Below are 23,825 nucleotides of genomic sequence, written 5' to 3' on the forward strand. Positions count from 1 at the left end.
CAGTTTTCTATAGACTTCTTATCACAAGTGAACACTAGCTGGCTTTAGGTTAGGGATAGTGAAATAAGAAAAAATTTTCTACTTAGACCTAATAACTTTTTCTGACAAAAGAAGATAATTTACATCATATACAAACAAACTAGTATTAAACATCAACTGACCCTATTTAATATTTTCAAATATTAATTTTACAAATATGTTCATTTTTCTAAGCCTAAGTACTCACCATACAGAACTGTATTATTTAGAGAAGCATTCATACCTAAACATTCAACTACTGGAACTGTTTTTTTTTTCCCTGAAAATATCTTAAGCAGCTGGTTTTGGAAATTTCAGGTCTATGCATGAATTTTGAAGTATGTGTCCATCTAAAAGTAAAGCAGGAAATAGTCTCGGTAGAATCTCATGGACCAGAGAGAGAGAGACAGAGAGACAGAAAACATTTGAAGAGAAAACTCTACGAACATTAAAACCCTCAAAAAATTTCCCCATACCACACCTTCCTAAAAAAGGAGACATCACTACTCTCAAAACAGAAGGCAAATGGATGACTCAGGTGGCACTAATTTTTCCTAACTTACTTGAATCTATAAAATAGGCAAATTTTTAAAATTATTCTACCAACTTGGCATTATTGCCATTCATAAAATTACTCCATAATGTGGAAAAATAATAAAATAAACCTCCAAGTATTAAACATTTCTAGGTTATTATGCAACAAAACAAATTCTAATCATCAAACCAATATATTTTTTGTTCCTATTATGCCAAATAATTCAATTATGAACTGCAACCAAAATATAAATTATACCTATATTGTGGTAAGTACTGTATATACTCTTAGTTCAAAGGAATACTATTTCTTTTCAAACTGATAATCGTATCATGTAACCTGAATGATGACATTTGCATACAAAGACTCCACCACTCTTTAAAAACTGTTTCTACTCTATACCATTTTAAATACCATCCAATAATATCCTTTAATAACATTAATATTCCACCAAATTACTTTCTTTGTAGAACAAAGACAAGCACTTTAAAGCTTATAAAATGACTAATTCTTAATGTTGTCAAATTAAGTTAAGCAATTTAATGAAATTATTAAATGTATCAACTTCTTTAAAAATTGTACCAATTACAGAAACTTTCACTATTTTTTATAATGTACATCAGTAACTTGGTTTAAGCAAAATTATTTGGGCAGGATGGCATTTTTTGGAGGGGGGAGAGTGATGAATTTCAGTAGTCATTTTTGAAGCCATAGCCAAATCCAAGTTTTTGGTAATATTCTGCATTCACCCAGATCAAACAAGAGCACTTGATATTATAAAATGGAATATCTTCCTATATCTGGTTTTGAGCTCATACTGCTAAAGTAGGGCACATTCTTGTTTTGCTTTAGAGCCTCCATTGTCAGTATTAAGGGTAGTTTTCACCATAGACCGAACAAGTTTGGTTTCAGCTGGGCAGCTTTTAGAATTGCCCATTGCCTGGACAGGTCCTATACCACTCTTTCTGATACACTGTGATTAATCATTTCAACTCTGAACCTAGTTTTTACCATCAAAAAAATGAGGTTATTAGTTCACCCTTTTACCTTAATGTATTTTCAATTGCTTTCTTCTTGTTTTCTCAACACCTTAAGCCTGTGGATGTCTTTTAAGAATATATTCATCCTTCATCCCCTCCCTCTCTCTTTCACCCATTCATTCAATTGCTATTCTGTTATGCCAGGTACAAGGTTGGACTAGTATGCCACAAACAAAACAGACATGGTCCCTACTCTCTTGAAACCTACAGTTCAACAGAGATGGCCAATATTATAAATACACATAAAATTTCAATAATTATATACTCAGTGAAATAAGCCAGGTGGAGAAAGACAAATACCAAATGATTTCACTCATATGTGGAGTATAAGAACAAAGGAAAAACTGAAGGAACAAAACAGCAGCACAACCACGGAACCCAAGAATGGACTAATAGTTACCAAAGAGAAGGGACTTGGGGGAAAGGGAGGGATAAGGGGGTAGAAGAAGAAAGGGGACCTTATGATTAGCATGTATAATGTGGGGGGGGCATGGGAAGGGCTGTACAACACAGAGAAGACAAGTAGTGAGTCTACAGCATCTTACTATGCTGATGGACAGTGACTGTAATGGGGATTGTGGAGGGGACTTGGTGAAGGGGGGAGCCTAGTAAACATAATGTTCTGCATGTAATTGTAGATTAATGATAACAACAAAAAAATTTCAATAATTACTTCAGTAATGCTGAGTGCTAAGACACTACAAGAACCTATAAATAAGGGTATCTGATCAAGTCAGGGAGATCAGAGGAATCCCTGGGAAAGGAACCCTTGATCTAAACTCTGTATTTACACGATAAGTAGGCCTTAAAGAAAGGGAGCAAAAGTAATCCAAGCAAGCAAACAGCACGAAGGCCCTATGGTGGAAGCAAACATGTTGAATTTGAAGAACTAAAAGAAAATTCAATGTGACTGAAAGGAAGGGGGCTGCATAATATACAATGAAACTGGAGAGGAAGACAGGCTCTATAGTCCCAAAGGGTTAGAAGCAGGGGACTGATAGACCTAGTTTTGTGTTTCACAAAGACACTGATGGCAATGTGAAGATAGATTTGGAAGGGGGCCAACATGATGGGTGAATTAGGAGGTAATTATAGTAGTTTAGGGAACAGATCATTGGTAAATCAGAGTATAGACTACAGTGGAGGGAAGGGAGACTGATTTTAGAAGTATTTAGATAAAATGAACAGATTTGGGTGATGGATTGAGTATGGGGAGTATATTAGTTATTTATTGCTGTGTAAAAAATTACCCTAAAACCTAGCAGTTTACAATAAATATCTCATAATTTTGGTGGGTCAGGAACCATAATTAGTTGGGTGCCTCTGACGCAGGCTTAGTCATAAGGCTGCAATCAAGGCGTTGGCCAGGGATGCAGTGACCTCCATGTTTGACCAGGGAAGGATTCACTTGCAAGCCCACTTGGGTGGATATTGACAGGCCTCAGGTCCTCACTAACTGTTGGCCAGATCTATCAGTTCCTTCCCACATGGACTTCCCTGGGGCCTACTCACAACACAGCAGCTTGCTTTCTTCAGAGTGAGGACAGGTCTTCCAAAGGGGGCGCCACTCTTGCTGACACCTTGATTTTGGACTTCTGGCCTCCAGAACTGAGACAGAATAAATTTCTGTTGTTTTAAGCCACTCAGTTTGTGGTAATTTATTACAATAGCAACAGGAAACTGATACACCCTTCCACAGTCATTCCCTATTGCTGGATTCATGGCATTTATCACAGTTGTAATAATTTGTTCACTTATTTATTGTGTCTCACCCAATACATAAGCTCCATGAAGATGGAGGCTTGTCCTGGCTCTTAGCATAGTGTCTACAAAATATTGCATTCCTAGAAATTATCTGTAAAATTAATGAATGGATAAATGTCCCCCAATAGATAGCAAGTCTTGCAAGACAGAGATCCTGTCTATTGACCATATTTCCCAAAGTCCCCAGTACAGAGCCTTGCCCAAAACTATTGTTGAACTAGGTTTCAGTTCTAGAAGTCAGGAATTCTGGATTCTAGGTATCGTACTGCAATTTACAGTTATGTGACAGCCCCACCTCTACGCTGAACACATCTGGTATTAGATCTAGTGTGTTGAAACAAGTTTATTCCTTATATGTCTCCTTAGCCCTAATGAAGAGCAGGTCCAGAGAGCATTCATTTTTTCATCCTATACATGATCCAGAGCGCTTGGAATATTGTAGGGACACGAAATGTTTGACTTTGGGGTGCATTAGAATATCAGGAGCAGCCGTAACTGAAGTCAACACTGCATCTTGGAGTAAATTCTTGAAATCAACTCTGAACCTCAATATTCTCAACTGAACAAGACTAACTCTTAGTGTGAACCTGTGAACCACCTGGCCTATAGCAGGGGCTCCCTGAGTGGAACCAGATTATTAATAACCCTATGCCACTGACCAGACTCAGCCTTGAACACAGCATTACACAAGAGCTCCAAGCCAGTTCCCTCACTTACTGGCTGTGATTTTCAGCAAGGTGTTTTACTTTTCGGAGCCACAGCTCTTTTGCCAAAAACTAATGATAACGCCTGCCTCGTAAGAGTAGTCCTGACATTGAAACTAAATGAAGCAACCGAATAGTTAAAAGTGCCTGGCTCCATATGTTATGTAGTTACTATTTTGAGCAAAAACCTTGGCTTTCTAACGTGTGCAGTGATCTTGAGTAAATACTCTTACTTCCTTGGGCCTTCGGAAACAACGAATGGGTCTCAGTGACCCTGTCTCGACGAACCCAAGTTTGGGAGCCTTCGAACCAAAGGCCAAGTGAGGGTTCCATGATTCCATGAGTCTCCCTCAGCAACCTACCAGTTATCAGGGCTTACAACGAAGAGCAACGTGACAGGTTTTCTAGAAGAGTCCAGCTTCTGAGGCAGCTCTTAAAGTAGGATAAGTTGAAGCTTTTTCTCTGACACAGGCCACCAGGTAAGGAGCGCGCGGGTCACAGGTTGCGCGGTCCACGACCTCCCTAAAAAATCCTCGGTTACCAGGGCAACGCTTACGTCACCGCGTAACCTCTCGTGCCTCTCAGCGATAAGCCCACAGAGCGCAACGCGCAGGCGCTTCTTGGGAGCCAATGGGTGCGGCCGGAACATTGGCGCCGTTCGGCCCCGCCCCTTCCAGTCGGCTTCGGGGGCGGGGCGGCGGTGGGAGTGCGCCCGCCTTTCCCGGGCGAGGGGCGGTTGTTGGTTAAGCATCAGCAGTTCCCCAGGGCCCACCCGGAACCAGCCCCGGCAGCGGCGCCCTCCCACTCCCGGGCACCCCTTGGGCAGGGGCTGCCTTGGTGCGGGTCGCGGACCTGAAGTGCAGGTCGCGGACCTGAGGTGCAGCTGACCAGGGCCCGAGAAGAGCCTGACCGAGTCGGGGCCCAGCACAAAGCCCTGCCCCGCCCGTCGGGCTCAGGGTTCCCGCCCGCCGATCTCCAGCCGTCAGAGTCACGCTACTCGCTGGAGGCCCTGAGCTCCGTGTCCCCCCAAGCCCCGGGCCTCTTGCGGGAATGTTCAAAAATGAGTACCAGGTAACCCGAAACGGCTCTCAACCTGTTCGTAATAGCGTTCTCCTCGTGGGTGAGGTAGCTCGCGTTCGGGCCCAGGACCGTGCTTCGCCCCTACCCCAGCAATGACGGGCTTTTTCGGGGTGAGAAGGAATTAGTGGGTGAGTGGTAAAGAGAGAGAGAGAAAAAAAGAAGGCAACCAAGGTCTGGGCATCTGATTCGGCTTTTGCAACTTCCAGTTAAGTGCTTATCGAAGTGCAGATCTGCAGTTCCCACCAGACCTCCAGAATCAGAATCTTGAGGGCAGGGCCCATAAATCTTGGGTTTTAACCAGCGCCTTGGATTCCCACTATTAGATGCACAGTGGTGTTTCATATGCTGTTTAAAAAGACAGGGAATAAGTGAAAGCCTGAGTGGGTTAAACCAAGAAAGAAAAGCGTTTGGCTGTGTACTGTGCCGTTTTCCCCCAAAACTAGGGAGTCAGTGATTCTCAAACCATGGGGTACATAGCATCACTTGGGGTACTTGAAAAAATGCAGATTTACTGACCTTCACCCCAGATCCAGTGAATCAGAATCTTTGTAGGTGGGGCTGGTTAATTTACCTTTGAACAGCTTCCCCCAGTTGATTCTGATGCAGATGGTCCAAAGAAGACACTGGGGGGAAACTGCTTCTGGGTTTTCCTCAGTCACCTTGACTATCCTAGAGTCTCCAGCCCATGGCCCACTTTCCTTACCTCGCTGGGCATCTTCCTTGCTGCTTTGCCTCCTGCCCTCCCGTCCCACCTCTACCTGAGGTTACCTTCTCTACTTACAAACTCTATCATATAGTCCTGCTGTTATTATGATGAACAGTTTTGTCCCTGTGCCCCAAAACAGCCCTCCACGGGGTCACCTCTCTGTTGCTCCTTTTTAACCGAATACTACCAAATGATGTCATTTCTTCGTTCAGTATCATTAAATGTGTTAGAACAATTTAAGTTTCTCTCACTTAACGTAGGTAAAATATACTTTTATAAAACGTGTCCACTGTGGGCAACTTGGAGAAAGCAGAAACAGATGGCAGGAGAGTTTTCTATCTCAATAAATAAATCATTTTTCTCTTAAAATAAAAAGCTGCCATATTTAAAGATCATAGTCCTATATGACCCAACCCAAGAAGCTATAGTAATTCTGTCCATGCACAGTATGAGCATAATGCTGAGGAAGAAGAAATTAGATATCTTAGAGTGATTACATGTTAAAACTCAGAAGTAAAACATCATTATATTACTGAGAAAAATTAAAAGCTGGAAAGTCTTTACAAAAATCAGACACTTTTGCTCATGTGCGGCTTATAATTCAAACAAGCCATAAAAGAAAACCATATTAAGTCTTCATTTCAAGGTTCTCAATTTCTTGTAATTAACTCTTTCTCAGAGAGAATCATCTTGCTGAATTCCTGTCTTTTTAAATTAAAGCTTACAGATATTTAGTAATGTTTTTAGTGTTTTTACATAAGCATGTCCCCCCATTTTCTTCTCAGGTATACAGTAGGGAAACACCTAGCATGTCTGTAGAAATGATTTTCTTATACAGATTTTATAGATCTGCAAATTAATTTGTATTAAATATATAAAAAGATCTCATTCAGAATAATGCTCAGAATAAGAATCACACCCTCCTACCCAACCCCCATTCCTTCCTAAGCTTTTTTATTTATCAGTACTAAACTATTCAATTTGCCATTAAAAAAAAAATACGTTGCCGGCGTTATAGAGCCTTTCCCTAGTGCAAGGTACTGTGCTTGATAGTTTATGTTTACAACGCCATGTAATCCTACAACCCATTTTACAGATGGAAAATCAAAAGATTAAATACCTTTCCAGGTCAGATAGTTAATAAATGTCAAAGTTGATATTGGAGGTCAGGTCAATATGACTAGAAAGTTTATAACCAGAAATAATTATCAGAATTTCTTAGCCTGGCTCAAGAGTTGTGTTTTAACCCCTTCATCAGGGTTGAATAGAATGTTTTATAAGCATGCTCTGTACATGTCAAGTAAGGGAACTCCATATTGAGAGACTAAGGTTTATATTGCACGATCTGTTTAACGTTTATCATGCTTTAAAACAAATCCGTCGACCATTAAATCCAAGGTGACCCAAATCAGAACGGCTGTGGCTTAGGTACAATCAAGGTATAAAGGAGGAGTAATAACGGATAATGTTTCCTCCCAGATTTACTTAGCTGACAAGATGCCTGGGACAGTGAATAGACCATGTGGTGGATAGCATTTCCTCCTTAGTGTCTTTCACTTGAATTTAAATATTTCATTTTTGTTTTCTAGGGAGGTGCATTTGTTGAAATCTTTAGTGCTCAGGGGAAAAATCCTGGAGCAAAATGGAAGATCCTTGGCACTCCATCTGTGATTTGGAAAGTAAGTGTTAGAAATTAGAGCCATCTAAGTCCTGGAAAGGAATGAGAATGGAGGTTGTAACAGAAAGGGCTCGAGAGGATTGCAGAATTGTTTTTCCTGTTTGTTCACTCTAACACTCTTTCCTGACATTGTTGGCTGCAGCCTTCTCATACATCACTTCCCAGTCTTTTAAGACTTTGGCCCAGAGCTCATAACCCTTCTCTGTATGCCAAGTCCTGCCATTGTTTTAGGGGACTTCAGTATCTGTGAAAAGTCTCTTCAAACCTTAGGCTTCTCAGTTTCTTGATTTCTTCACTCCTAATGGCCTCTCCTACTCTACTTTTGCACCCATTCCCTCTGTCACACCCTGTACCTTATCACCTACAACTGCAGGGCTTCTGAAATTACTAAGACATTCAGATCTCCGTCTCTGACCCCAGTCTTTAGTTCTTAGAGCTGCTAGCTCAGTTACTCCCACTGGATTTGTTTTTCAACCTAATTGACACCCTTAGGCCATTGATCATTCTACTTTCCCCCGTTTTTCATTTTATTTATGTATTTTCTCTGCCTTCACTTCTTTCCCTCTCCAGCCCAGATCCATAGTTACATAATTTTAATCACTGCTCAGTCAAGACTTTGAATGCCCTTGCTCCCCCAGGAAATGACATTTGATCTCTAAGTTGAGTATGCACTGGTGGGGCTGATGGAGAGAAGAGTGTTTCAGGCAAAGGGAAAAGCATGTACAAAGTGCTTGGGTCAGGAGAGAGCTTGGAATTTTTTAGGAACTGCAGGAAGGCTAGTAAGGTTAGGATGCGGAGAGAAGAGAGAGTGCAAGGTGGGAGACTGAGGTTTGAAAAGGTGGGCAAGGGCCAGACTCTGCAGGGGTTTATGGACCATGTTGAAGATTTTGGTTAGCTGTTGATTTTATTTATTTAGATTCCACTTAATTTGTAGCAGCCATTAGTTAACGATGCATTTCTTACCACATACAGAAAGGAAGACCGGGAGGATCTGTGACATACTTTAATGTGAAGAAGGGGTCTTTATACTCAAATTTAGGAATTCTCTTGCAATAAAAAAATAACAATTTACCTCCCACTTTGACTTATGGAAATTGGACTCTCACGTGTAAGAGGTTTTTCATTTCCAGGTTTCTTTTGTTTCTGTTTCTCCCACCTTAGTTTTTTAGGACACCTTAATTGTAACACTTTACTTTGTACTAATTTTAAGTAAACAATATATAAAACTTCAAGATGGAGCACTAGTAAAATAAGGCAGTGATTAATTCTATGTGGGCCATAGCCTGGAACCAAGGAACTTCCAGACTGGAGAGAGCGTAGGTTAGATAATTTCTGTAACAGTAAGTGATATTCAGCCTGTGCTGTTAGACAGAAATACATAGATGAAAGGAGAGAAAGGGGAACTAGACTGGAAACTCTAAATTAGTAACTTGGGCATCCCTGAAATCATGGAAAACTTCTTAATTGTCTGGAAGAAGAGTGTCTTGATCGTAGAAGATTTGTCAAGGGTGTTAGTGTGGCTTCTATACTCCAGTTTCCAACAAATCTCAGGGTAAGAGTATCATCAAGGCCTGAGCTTACTTTCAAGTCATTTGAATCTGGGACATTTTCCTGTGGGTTTGTCATTCCAGTTTTCTAATAGAAGCCAAATAAAATGTGCTTCAACTGCCACTGTGTTCATTTTTGTTCTCTAGGAGTTCGATAAAGAAGTTAAAAGCTTTGTGTTTGTCCTGGAAGGCAGCAGTCAAACAAATAAAATTCAGTTACCAAAGGAGAATAAGCAAATCCGTAAGTGAGATTGACATTTTTTAATAAGTAATATTTTTTAAAGAATAATTCTTAATAAATAAGCTTAACATTTGATGCTTAAAGCTATACTTGTAAGTCTTACACACAGGCATTAGTTTGAATTTTATTGGCATCTGTTGATGTAAACTGACAGTTTTTTTTTTTTTAATTTAGAAAGTAATCTTATCCATGCTTTATCTCTCTATAGTCTGCTTCACTATTTATTAGAAATCTAGTAGCATTTTTAAAAAGATTTAGAAGATTATTTCATAGCCATTAATTTTAATAATAACAGTATTTGTTAAGCACTTAGTGCCTATTACTTTCTAAGCATTTTACATTTAATCCTCACAGTAGCTCTTTTACAGATGAGCACACTGAAATTAGTTCCTCCTCAGGATATCAGGTATTTAAGGCTAAGCTTTGAAATAAACTCAGGAGTTCCTAAATTATAGGAAATTAATTTGTGAGAAAAAATTTTTGTAAAATACTATAGAAAGCACTCTTTAGTGACATACCAACACTTGTGTATCTTTAGAAATATTAATATCTAGTAAGTATAGATATGGATATATGTTTTTTTTTAATCCCAAAGAGTAGATTTTAATTCTTACTACTTTGGAAATTAGAATCAGCATTCTAAAGTGGAAGGAACCCTGAGAGATCCCCTAAGTTTATGATCAGCTTTAGATCATAATCTGCCCACTTCAAATCTGCCCACTTATTGGCAGAACTGGGGTTAAAATTCAAGGCTGCCAAATTAGGCTTTTAGTAACCTAATGTCATTTAAGAAATACAGTTTTTCAAAATGATTAATCAGATTTTCATCAGCTTTGCCCAAAGTTTTAACTGTAGATTTCAGATGATTTAAGAAATAGAAGTAGCCAATTTATTTTTAATTGAAGTATTATTTATATACAGTCTTATGTTGGTTTCAAATAAACAACATAGTGGTTTAACAGTTACCCATATTATTAAATCCTCACCCCCTTTAGTGCATTTACTATCAATGTAGAAAGATGTTCCAGAGTCATTGACTATATTCCCCATGCTGTACTACCATCCCGATGACCAGCTTATATATGATTGTGAATTATTGTGCCTCTTTTTCCCTCTCCCCCTTGGTAACCACTAGTCACTTTTCAGTGTCTGTGAGTCTACTGCTATTTTTTTTGTTCTTTCTGTTTTGCTTTGTTTTTAGTCCACAGATAAGTGAAATCATATAGTATTTGTCTTTCTCCTGCCTGGCTTATTTCACTGAGCATACCTTCTAGATCCATACATGCTGTTGCGAATGGCAGGATTTCTATTTATGGCTGAATAATATTCCATTGTGTATATGTTCCACTTTTTCTTTATCCATTCATCTCTTGATGGATGTTTAGGTAGCTTCCATATCTTATAGAAGTAGCTCAATTTTTTTATAGTCATGATTTACTTCTTCCTTCCTTCATTCATCAAGAACATTAAATACCTACTGTGTACCAGGTACTGTGAAAAGACAGTTCTTGGTACAAGATTTTCTCATTTTAATTCAGTTTTCTAAATTTTCATAGGCTCTCTGCTGTACCTACCATTTCAACTACTATATTTGCATATTTTAGACTTCCAAGGCATAAAGCAAGCCTAGAAATCACACATGGAAGATGATTAATTTTAAAATTGGTTGCTAGTGTTTCTTTCTATAGTAAGAGCCTGCACTTCAAAGGAAGGGATAATCATTATTAAAATAATTTTTATTAATTTATTACCATTTTAAAATCATGATTTCTTCATAGTTCCTGTGTGTTCCTTTTTTTAATAGCAGAGGTTTTTTTTCATTTCCATAAAAATTTATAAATGAGGTGAACTCAGATGAGCAGGGAAACATATCTGAAGCTGTAGGTTATTCTTTAGGGCATGTACCATCTTTTAAGGATACTGACCTTGTGGGATACATACATTTGATTCGCCAAAATATGACTTTGTTCAAAGCCAGTATTCTTTTGTTTTTTTTCTCATTGTTGGCCTGTACTTCCCTGTAATGCCCTCAGCATCCATGCACATGATCATGTCAGTGACAAAATCAAACCACTTCGAAAAACCTTTCTCATTTGGCTCTGAGAAAGATTTCTCCTCTACCAAAGGCTCAGTAACTAAAGACAAGCTGCCCTTTCCTTCTTTTCTGTAATTTTTTTTTTAATAAAACAAATTTAATGAGTTATAATTGCTTTTTAAATGGAAAGATGATAGTTTTAATTGAAAGAAACAGAATAATATCTTAATGTGTTTCTTGTACAAATGCCCTGTAATTAAAAATTAATCTGGTTTTTCTGAAGCACTGCAGCACTGTAACAAACGAAACAGTTTATATCGCCTGTGCTGTACTAATACCTTTAAGATAGTTTGTCATTTTTCATAACAGAACTTTACAGTTATTTTTAGCTTTATAAAATGACCTTGTAAGTGAAGTTGTTATGGGCTAATTTAAATTAAATGGCATGTCTTGAATAGAGAAATGCCTTTCAATTAACATTTGTAAATTTAGTTCCATTACATTATGTATTCCTATTTTAAGAGTAAACATCCACTTTATTTATGCAAACTTGACATTAGGTACCAATACTGTTTCCTACTATATTAGGTACTTAGGAAAAAAGTTTAAGAATGAAATTAAGTATGTTAACTTTTCATTTTAAATAGTAATATTTCTGAGTTATATTTGAATATCTCTAAATATGTCAATTATTTTTTAATGCAGCAACTTACCACATAAAGGAAAGTGTGATAGTGATTATCAGTTTGTGCATTTCTCCAGTGCAGCAATCTTGCACCATCTACCTTGTAGCCCCTAACTTAGTGTATCGTGTACAGTTGGTGTTTAATAATCTTGTTGAATTTACTGCATTAAGAAACTGGAACAATTTGGGTTATAATTTCTTTGTAACCAGCTGTTCTTGGTAATGACACTTGAGTAAATCATTTGTTAGCTGAATAAATAAATCTGTGGTGCTCTTCACTCTGGAACATGTTATATAGAGGTGCCCCTATGAGAAACAGCTCTTTCACACAGTAGCATTTGGGTGATCTGCCCCAGGATCTTCTGTTTGAGGCTCAAGTTTGAAACCACTGTTTTCTCTGCCTGTGACATCTGAATTCTATCGGTGTCTCCCGGGATCAGCATCCCTAAAGCCTTGTGTTGATCTAAGTTGCAGCTGCCTGGGAGGATGAACTCATCTTTATAAGGTCGTCCTCCCAACCCACCACTGTCCCAAACTTTCCCCCTCCCTCTCTTCTGTATTTTTTTTAAAATGAGTCTTATTATGACTTCCTCTGTTTAAAGCCCTTCAATGGCTTTGACCTCACCACTCTACTATAGTGTCTTGTCAAGAACACCAGTGAATCCAGTGGTCAGTTTTTAGCCCCCATCTGTTTAACATAGCAGTATTTGACAAGTCAGCACCCTCCTCCTTGGTAATATTCTCTTCACACATCTTCCAGGAGTCCCATACTCCTACTTTTCTTTCTACTGCACCATCTTCCTTCTTAGTTTCCTTTCATGGTTCTTGTTCTTCTCCCCAACCCAGCTTAACATTGCAGTGCCCCTGGATCTAGTCCTTGACCCTTTATTTTCTTTTACTCCCCTGATTATTGGCTCTAGTCTCATGGCTTTAAATACCATCTCTGTCTTACACCAGCTTCCATTTCTGGCTCAAACTTCTCTCCCAGACTCCACAGTTGCATATTTAGTTGCTTATTTGGCATTTCTACTTGGACAGCTTTACTAGAAATTCCTCTCTCCCACCTCCTCCTACAGATAGCCCTATCTCAGTTGTTAATGACTTGTCTTTTCAGTTGCTTAGATCAAAAACTCTTAAATCAGTCTGTTTTTTCTTCTTTGCATTCATTACACCAGGAAGATCTTGTTGGTTAGATTCAAAGTTTGACAACTGCTGGCCACCTCCAGTGCTTCCATCGTGGTCCCAGCCATCATTAACATGTGCTTGGGATGTTACTCTTGTCTTCTGATTGTCCTGCCTGTTTCTGACACACCTCCCCTACAGTCTGTTGTCATTTGAGCAGCTAGAATGATACTTTCAAGTGTAAGACACTCCTATGCTGAAAGTGCCCAGCTCAGAGTACAGACCAAAGATCAGAGGGACCCTGCGGTATCCAGTGCCCTCCTAACTCCGACAGATCTCCTCTTACCCTGGTTCACTCTGCTGTAGCCATACGTGTCTCCCTGCTGTTTTCAGACATGACCTGATACCCTGTCACCTTAACACCTGTGTACAAGCTGTACTCTCTGCCTAGAGTATTCTTCTCTCAAACAGCCACATGGCTCATTCTCTCCTTCTTCAGTCCTTTACTAAAAATGTCATCTCGACAGGAGCCCACTCTGATCTGACCCTTGTGCATTCTTGATCCCACTTACCTTGCGCTACCTTTCCCCATAGTACTTACATCCATTTAATGTACTATTTATTTTTTGTTTTTGTTTTTCTCACTGTCATCAGAAAGTAAGCTGCACCAGCAGAGAAATATAGTCTATTTTGTTTGCCTAGACAGTGCCTGGCACATAGTAGACCTTCAGTAAATCTTTGTTGAATAAATGAATGAATTGTCTAAGTGGCTCCCATTGGTTTCAGGATGACCTGTGTCCTTTATATGGCCTTCGTTGCCCTGAATGATTGCATTCCTGGCTGTTTGCCAGATGTGCCTCCTTTGTTTTTCCCCTCTGTCTCTTCCACCGGTCCACGAGGCCTTTAATTTCATACATTCTACTATGGCCTTTTTCATCCCGTGATGGGTATTCCCTCTCCCTGTAATGTGTGTCCCTCTCTCCTATCCCCGTCTTCATTGCCCAGTCAATCCCTGCCTATTCTTCCCAACTGAATTCCAATGTTATTTCTGCAAGAACACCTTTACTCATCATCCTCTTCCCCCCATAGACCCAAGATTATATGCTTTCACAGCATGCTGACGTTCTCCTTCACAGAACTAGAATGTAAGTTCCTGGAGGGCAGAGACCATGCCTGTCTTATGACAAAAATTCAATTTTGAGTCTTGCTCATAGCAGATGCCCAATAAATTTTATTGAATGATAGGTCTAATTTACTCCATACAAATAATCCTGTTAAGTGTAAATCTAAATTAGTAACCCAGTTTTACACAAGAAAAGTAAAAGGACCCAGACAGGTTTTCTGATTTGCCAAAGGAGTATGGAGTAACTCCTAAGGAAGGCATAACTTTCTTTCTGTGTTAAGGTGAGAGAGGGCGCTCTTTGTGCCAGGGCTGTGGAAGGAACCAGGAAATAGCTTTAGTCCTCATTTATGAGGGCGCTTGTAAAGGATGACTCTCCTTTGGTCCAGTCCAAACTCTTTGGATAATGTAACATTTATAAAATGTATATGAGGTGTACAACTGTAATTTGCTGTAATGAAGCAGCTATAAACCACTGTTTAAAAATCTAATGGTGTTTGATCAGTTAAATGTGTTTTAAAATAGTCAAAGGAAAAAGGACCTGATCCCTTAAAAATAGAGGTAATTTGTCTCAGGGAGAGAACAGATTATAAAACTGCAGAAACCTGCATATTTTAGTAAAAAGCCTAAATTTTTATGAATTTATGTATTTAATAGGCATTTTTTGGTTAGAGTGATTTTAAATATAATGTACACATGAAAAGTCAGTTTAAATTTACCAGATCACCGGAAAAAAATATCACTATAGAGTTTATTTAGCATTTGACACACAGTATCAGTGTGTGTCAAATGTTATTAAAGTACTTTTTTCTTTGTCAGATCATCACCATACGGTATTGTCATACTTCTTTTAATCTTAGGAGTGAAGCCTTTTGGAAACTAGAGCTTCTGTATGTGAGAAAGTTGAATTACAAAGCTTTCTTTTTTTGAGGGCAGGCATCTTTCATATCTAAAAATGTTCATACAAAAATGCCCTATATGTGTAGCTCTTTGTATTTAAAGAGAACATTGCTGATTCAGTGAGATTTCTGACATAAATTAGAAACCTTTTGTAAAGACTGATTTCATTTATCCTGGTGCTCTGTCTCAGCTCTATTTACAGAGCCCATTGTCCAATTGGAAGATACCTTAAGGCCAATCAGTGGAAGATACAAGAGAGAGACTGATTAACAATGGTTTATTTAAATTGGCCTCATTTTGGGATCTCATTTTTGTAGTCTTGAACTCTCGTTCCCTCCTTGACTTTTCCCGTGGATATGGTGGAATTTGATTCCTAGAGAATTTTCTAAGGTCAAAGCCTGTTTTCCCCTATTTCGACTATATTGCTTACTCTACAGATAGATGGCTCTCTGGAGCAGTTTGTAAGTTTAGTATTTTAAGTAGAAGTTATCTTTGTATGTTTGATTTTTAAAATATCAAGCATATTCCCCTCTAGAAAATATGCTTATTATTTAGGAATGAAATACCGGGTAAAACATAGGAACTGTTGTTCGGGAATGTTGCAAAACAATTTACCGAAAGAATTATAAACCAGAGGTCTTTATGTAAAAACTGTCCAAACATATATTGTTATTTTAAAATACTTATATTTGTTAAGCCTACTAAGTCAGGTAAACAGAAATAACATGCATTTTAGACCAGTGGCTTTCTTTTATCCATGTGTTGCCCTGTACTGTTAAATCTGTAAGAGAGGTTCACAGGTAAATCCAGACATCTCCATTTCCTACCCAAAGCCCCACCTCCGGAAAAAAGTACCTAAAAGGCATGTTTTAGGAGGATGTGAAACTATAACATCCATTAAGACCATCATAATTGAAAGATAAAGCAAAAGTCTAAAACTAAGAGGAAAGGAATTGAGTGAATAGGTCTAAAGAGGTAATATAAAATCAATTGATTTTTTGAAGCATTTGTAGACCTCAGCTATCTAAAGTGCCATAGGGGTTGGTTTCACTCCCAGGATGTTATGTGTAGATGAAGCTGGTGAGAGGGAAGAAAAGCTATCAGTTCTTAATTTGTGAGCATTAAGTAAATTAAAAGTATGTTAAATTAACGAAAGGTATTATAAATTAAAATATGTTCCTCCTTCCATCTCAGTGTGGACACATTTAAAACCATATTAACTAGATATGGCTCATCAAAACTTCAGCTGTAGTTGTCATAATTAGAATTGTTTTTCTTGATCTATTGTTTTTTATTAAGTTGTTTAGTACAGTTAAAACTCAGTGAATAAAAATAACTGCCACGTGCTTTTATGGCCACCCTGATGGGAATCTATAGTTCAATTTTATATGTCTCTATCAAATGCATTTCGGTGTGTACATTCTCTTGCAACCTAATAAAAATAGTAAATAAAAAGTTACTATTATTTTTTTAATTTTCATAAAAATTTCACCAAGCCCACAGATGGAACTCTAAAAGGCAACATTTGTTGTTATAGATTGAATTTTCATCAGTTTTTTTGCTTCATAATGAGGTTGTAACTCATGGGTAGCACTGGTGCAATACTGTATATTACTGAGGTGCTAAAAGCTTCAGCTTGTTGATGGCATGTGATTGTGTTTGTTTATATCACATACAAATGGTTTGCACATATAAATGTGTATTTTCTCCCTCTCATTCTAGTTGGCCTGATCCAGAGGTTTCTTGTACTTCAGATTTACATACCCCTGGGACAAGACTTCTCCACTGAATTGCTGTAAGATATACAGAACTTCTTTAAAAGTTTTATGTGTATTTGACATTTGATCAATTGAAGCAATACGAATAGTCATTAATTACAAGTAGCAGCTTTTGCATTAAAGAGCAGAAACTTACCAAGTCGACATGAAGTAATTAAACTAATTTAATCGTATTTCTCAGATATCACTGTGTCTGGCATTTCCCTAGGGAAAGAGAGCAAATTTTATCTGCTTAAGAAAATATCAAGGGTTATGAATTTGACAAAAAACAGCCTATAACTTGAAGAAATAAGTAATCCAAAAGTTGAGATTTGGGTTCAGATGAAGGGGGATGTTATGGTTTGTACTTGTCTGCTATTGATAACTATGATGGGTTTTAAATTGATCAAAATACCTCACTTTAATGTAATTTAGCTTAAAAATATTGGTCTTCCTGTTTACGTAAGATGGCTTGGAACCTATTTGTTTTAAATGTCCTTGCTATGAACAGATTGTTTAGCAAAAATGAGAATTACAGCTCTTATTCATTTGAGCAGTATATTGTCTGAGATGACCCTGAGAATGAAAATAATGACTTGCACACTCACAGAGAATGGAATATCATTTAAGATTTTGTTAAGAAATGTGTATACTTTTAACAACACATTACATTTAAGGTATGCTATTTTCTAATTTTCTTTTGTGATTAATAGCTGTCCAAGGTGTAAGCTTAGCCTTGTATTTTTCCCTGATGGAAGAAATGACTTATCCTATTAATGAAGGTGACATGTACTTGTTGCACTGGGGCAGGATGAAGGAAGAGCTTTCTTAATAAAATGGGAATAACATAGATTTGAGGTTATTCATTTCTCTCTTTATGTGAATTAAAATATTTATGATTTGTCCATGTGTAAAATATTTTAACTAATAATATGCAGTCTTTTAAAACTAATTTTACAGATTTTTACAGAATTTTAACTAATAATATACAGTCTTGTTTTCTTGAGTGATAAAGTATAGATGGAACAATTTATACTTTTTTTGTAATTGAACTTTAAATTTAAGTACAATTCTAAGATTTTCTATTACTGTCTGCCATGGTCACCAACATTCTTTAAAATTGTTCTTATAGTAACAGGACCAAAGGATTATTTGATGCTCTTATGTATCTTTTCCTGGTTCTGCAGAAAAAGCATTTTCAAGACTCAAAAGACATTCTGAAAAGTACAAAGTATGAAGCTTTCTTTCAGTGTAAAGGAAAGTGGTTTCCTACCAAATGGAAGAAGGCAAATTATATTTTATTTTCAAGGTTGTTACATAGAAATTCAACCCAGCCCCCCTTATTCTTCTGATCTCTACCACCTATACTTCGAGATTCTTCAGAGACAGTGGTAGGAACCCTGGTAGTTGGCCTTTCGGGCAAAGCTGTGCAGGACCCTTTGTTGGACTTCGGAACAGAATCTTTTGCCGAGGAGCACTTTTCCCTCTGCAAAGTTAAGGTTTATTTGTGCCTCCAGATACTTGAGCTTATCACCTTAGCTTAGTGTAGGATTATACTGTTTCTACAAGTTAATAATAGTTGAATCTTTTAATATTGAGAAGTCTATGGGTATCTTAGTCCTACCAAGAGAGTAGCAGATATAAGTATGCCTGACAACCAGTTTGTTACCCTGTTATTAATGCTCTTGGCTTATTTAAATTTGGGAAAATATTTTCAGGGGTGATGGGATTAAGGATTAGGTTTTGAATTCAGATGAGTATACTCATGGATTTTCTTGTTGTCTTATTCACATGGACAAACATTTGGATTTTCCAAATGGTTTTAGTTTTATAATTTTTAGCAAATAAATGTCTTATGGACAAAAGGTTGAAATCATTAAATAACACAAAGAAGACATTCTCCATCCTGACTTTGTGCATTTATCAGATTATAAGAAAATATATTAACTCTGCATTTGAATTTGTTGCTGATAATCAAAATATTTTGCTGTTTTAGGACATAATGAGAGAGACCATGTTTTTATAAGACAGACAAATGAGTATAGATTGTCTTAACTACAGCTTTTTTTTTCCTTAAACGAAAGGGCTTTCTTTCAGCACCCATAGTGTTTTACTGTTTCTAGCAGCATAGCTCCAGGCTATTTTAAATAATGCATTTCTCTAACAAGCTTGGAAAGTCACGGAGTAGAAAGATACCTGGCTTCTAAAATTTTCCATTGTCAGAATGGGAGAGGCATTGTTTCACAAAGATACATTTACACATCAAGAGATTTTCATAAGTGGACTCTTGCCAGCTGCATTATGAATTTAATAATAATTTCTTCATCTTCTTCCTGTGTCTTTCATGTCCACTAGATGATTATACTGTTGTGGTGGGGCAGGGGGGTCATGTATCTGGGGGTTAGTGGATGCCTTAGAATCAGCAACAGCTCTGCTTAAGGAATCGCTCAGTGAGTCAGCAAAGTACTAAATTCCTATTACTGTCAGGCAGTCTGTTAGACGTGGGGGGTCAGTATGCCTCGAGTCTGTTCACTTCCCCCTACTAACTGCTACCCTCCCACGCCAAAACCACCATCACAGTTCCCTCATCTACTGTTAGAGCATCCCCGTGGATTTCCCAGATCCCTCTCTTATCCTTTACCAGACTGGTCTCCATATTACAGCTGGAGTGATCTTTCTAAAAAGAAATGGAAATTCCCTTTGTACCGAGGATAAACTCCCAAATCCTTGATGCTCCTGTGTGCTCTGGTCTCCTACTCCTCCCTTCTCTTGCTTTGAGCTTCCCCCTCTGCCCTGAGCTCCCCGTTTGTCAGCCACGCTGGCTTTCGTTCCTCCTACACCAGGTGAGGTGTCTGCTCAGGGTCCCGAACACAAAGGGTCAATATCCCCATTTCCATGGGGTGCTGACTCCTACTCAGTCTTCTCATCTCAGCTGAAGTGTCCTTTCTTCAGAAAAGCCTTTGATTTCTCCAAGCTAAGTAAGTTTCATCTCTATGCTCTTTTCTAGCACCCTGCTCTTCTTCATTACAACTGCCATATTTGGTTAGCTGTCTCTTTAAGTTGCATGAAGACATGGACCCTGTTGGCTCTGGTCAGCATGGTGTCCCAGCACCTAATGTGACTTTGAAATGTGATGAGTGGGCGGGGCTGGAGTAATGGACTGAAATGAATAACCAGGACCCAATCTCTCAGGGTGAAAGGTCAGTTAAAAGGCAGTTTAAATACATCTGGATAAATGTTAGGATGACCTAAGAGCAAGACCTGTAGGGAACATGTGAATTATAAGGTAGAAGATCATAGTCTTAGAACTGGACATATCCAGTGTCAAAGTCTCTGGGACTTGGAACAAATTATTTACCTTATGTATGAAATGAGAGTAATGAACACCTACCATAGATGTGTCATAAAAATTAAATGAGAAAATTAACATGAAGTAATTATGACTAACGTTCATTAAGCACATACCATATACTGGGCATTGTTCTAAACACTTCAATTGTTTTAGTTCAAATAATCCTCAAAACAAACCTGTGTGATACTCATAATTATTGCCTCTACTTTGACCATTGAGAATACTGAAGACCAGAAAGGTTAAGGAATTTCCCAGAAGTTACAGACCTACTAACTCTTAGAGCCAGGGTTCAAACTTGCTGGCTAAATCTAGAGCCTGTGCTCTGCAGCACCATGCCCTGCTGCCATACTTATAAGTATTGTTTTTTTTCTATCTAACTATACATATGTACATTATGGTAGGGGTATTTTATTTGAGTTTTAGTATATGGTGAAAATACTAAGCCTTCTACATCTTCTTTAGGGACTTCATAATACAGTATTACATTAGAGTCCCAGGAAGGAAAGGTCTGTCTTTGTGAGATGTTCCTATTTCTATCTTCACCCTTTTGAGAGACAGATGCCTGAGAGTTAAAGAATTTCCCCCAAATATTTTTTATTCTTGTATTTTGCATCTCAAAAGTGACAATACTCATAACACACTTGTTTAAAAAACGAGAGGTAAGAAACAACTTCCCATCGTCTATATTGATTCTTTAATTTAGTCCATGCCTAGTCCTTTGTTTTTCTTTAACATCTAAATTATCATTCAGAATCTTGCACCTGTGGATAAAGTGGCTTTAGAGCTTCACAGCCTGACCAGCAATTACCCGAACACATTACATTTTGCATGTAGAGCAAAGAGAGTGTTTACTGTACTAACCACACAGTACATTTAGCAGTAAAGTAATGGAATCCTCTTACATTTCTCTCTTCTGGTGTCAGTCCACAAAAGAATATCCCCTCCCTTGCTTTTTACAAATAAATCCTTCATTTTGACTTGCTTATTTCTCCGTATTAGTTGCAGTGTTCATTTCCAGAGTGTTAAGTGAGTTAATGAACAACAGATTTTTTAGAATTCTTTGATTTGGTGGTTTCTTCCATACTGCATCAGCATGGCAGTGGGAAGCCAATGACTCCCCTTTGTAGGTTGTTAGGCATTTCAGAGTCTGGGGACAGACATCTGGTGCACAGGAGGAACACCATGAACCTGAGGTCTTGGAAAAGAACCAACTGTATCTCAAAATAGAAATTCATTTCGCTATATTTGATGCTGCCACTCACAGTAAATGATTTTGGAATATTTTATTTTTTGACAGGAATTGCATTCATTTTACTGAATAGTGTTGAGCTGCATTAATTCCTTTCTGTATCCTGATTTTGTCATTAACTTGATGAATTCTGAGAGATGTTTTATGCTGTTAATGCCTCTAGTGAACTGACATTATTTTTCTCATTTTCTCTCAGCTCAACCAGTCAGTGCCTTTTCAATATAATGGTATGAAAACACTATGAAAGCCAGTGGTGAGCATCATGTGCTGTTTGGAGAGGTTGGGATTCTTAGCCTGAGGGCCCTAGGGAATATTATTGTCAGAAGGTTACATATTTTTGAGCCCTTAGCTGTTTGCAGTACTATTTTCATTTGGAATCTGATAATGTAAATTCTTAAAAAAAGAGAGGGACCTCTGAAAGGATCCCTAATCCTTTCAAATTTTAACTGATTGTTTGTGATCTCTTCATTAAAATATTCTGAATTTGAAGTTATATGTGGATAAAGTTTAGTAATTTTAACCTAGAGTTCACTCTAAAATTTATGATGCTCATTCCAATTTTTGTCTTTTCCTGTTGCATCCCCTAGTTAAGTGCCTTTGGGCTGGATACTTAAATTCTTAGTTTCCTCTTCAGTAAATGGTTATGTGAAAGATTTTTATTTTAATTGCCAGAGCTAATCAGTGATACTGTTTGTTTCTAAAAACTTTTAGGAGGTTTAGGTCCATGTATATTGCTTTAAAATGGAAAACTAAAACATACCCATCCTATAAAACAAAGCTCTGGCCTCAAGGTAATTTAATGACAGTTACTGTTACATCACCTTTTCTGTATTGTTAACCAGTGACTGAGACAAAGAGATCAGAAGAGAAATTTAATGGAAGTTTCAGGTCCTTCTACCTACTGAATTTTGCTTCTGCCATCACTTTTTTAGTGGCATTGAGACAACAGATTTTTTTGAAACTTTAAACCAAGTGAATATGACCTCACAGCTGCAGACCTGTCCTTTTCACAGGTCATCGGTCTTCTGCGGCCACTTTAAAGCCACCCAGAGTTGAGAGAATACCTACATTTGAAATCTTTAGGTCAGAATGACATTGGTGAGAGTTTTTGAGATTGTATCCATTTAACCAAGCGCAACGCTTCCTGTGGAAAATTTACTTTCTTACCTTTCTGGTCATTTTGATGCCTTTCTTTGAAGAAAATAATGGTTGCTATATAGTGCTTAAGTTATTTATAAAGATGTTATCCGAGCACAAAGTATTATATTATCCAATGAAATCTTTTATGTCACTGAGTGAAATCATCTCTAAAATATGTGTTCAGAATTGGGTGAAAATGGCCGGTCATTGCTCTTTTTTTTAAATAGAAGTATTGTACACTAAAGTGACATTGCAAGTTTAATTAACATTTTGAATGCATCTCATGGCTAATTCCAACTGCTTTTTTTTCTTTTTTAAAATCAGTATTTAAATCTCATTATTTTAATTGTATCCAATTAAATGTACTTGCATAATCAGTGTATTTTGTTACATGCATTAGTAAAGAGAGCATTTAAGATGCTTTGCATACTGACTTTCATAATATATTAAATTTGCATGCCTTAAAATAGGATTTATGTGGAAGTTTTAGATAACATGTATGGTAAGTATATAAATCAGGTGCTGTATTCTTTATCTGTTAAATAAATGTTCTTTGTGAAATCATTTCTTCCTGGTTCTTAGTTTGGTTCATTTTACTTTTCTAAGTTATTTTGACAATACTCTTTAGATAACCTAGATACATGTTGAAACCTAAATTAAAATACAAGCAAAAGAAAAATTGCACACATGCAAATATTTGGAAGTGTTCTTACTCTGTAAGATCATAATAAAATGCCATACATTTGTGTGCACTGTGCAGCTAAATGATAGCCATAACCATTAAGAGGGCACAAGTCAGGGCTCTGTGATGCGTCGGATTACAGGCCTGGGAGTCACTGGCTTTGTATTAGCTTGATGACCCTGAGCAAGTTGCAGAATGCTCTGTGTGTCACAGCCTCATCTGTACAATGGGGATGCTACATATACCTGTTTTTCAGTGATTACAAGAATTAAATTGGATATGCCAAATAGTAACTGTATAGTAAATATTAATTTAATTTTTACATCTCTAAATATAGATAAAAGTGCAGGGATATTTAATTTTTAGATTGCTTTTCTGAAACATTTTGATGCCAGTTGGGCAAGCCTGTTTTCCCTGTGAAATTTTCATGGTACCCATGCCTGGAGAGAAGTGGATAAGCAGTTTTTCCT

At 37.6% G+C, this 23,825-nt stretch overlaps 1 protein-coding gene across 8 annotated transcripts in view; it reads left to right on the top strand.

Moving 5' to 3' along the window:
- The first annotated feature begins 4,733 nt into the window (after positions 1-4,733).
- The window catches only part of CFAP20DC (CFAP20 domain containing), a 186,529-nt gene continuing 167,437 nt past the window's right edge, over positions 4,734-23,825 (top strand). For 4 of the 8 annotated variants that reach the window (XM_036878569.2, XM_036878572.2, XM_036878568.2 and 1 more), the window contains exons 1-4: positions 4,735-5,132; positions 7,437-7,526; positions 9,220-9,313; positions 16,898-16,970. In XM_036878569.2, coding sequence (XP_036734464.2) covers positions 5,112-5,132; positions 7,437-7,526; positions 9,220-9,313; positions 16,898-16,970 — 278 coding nt within the window. In that variant the 5' untranslated portion in view covers positions 4,735-5,111. Of the gene's footprint in view, positions 5,133-7,436; positions 7,527-9,219; positions 9,314-16,897; positions 16,971-23,825 lie in introns of all 8 variants that reach the window. The other 4 variants (XM_036878571.2, XM_036878567.2, XM_036878570.2 and 1 more) reach the window with 3 other exon arrangements.

The sequence above is a fragment of the Manis pentadactyla genome, chromosome 1 (genome assembly GCF_030020395.1).
Source record: "Manis pentadactyla isolate mManPen7 chromosome 1, mManPen7.hap1, whole genome shotgun sequence".
NCBI lineage: Eukaryota > Metazoa > Chordata > Mammalia > Pholidota > Manidae > Manis > Manis pentadactyla.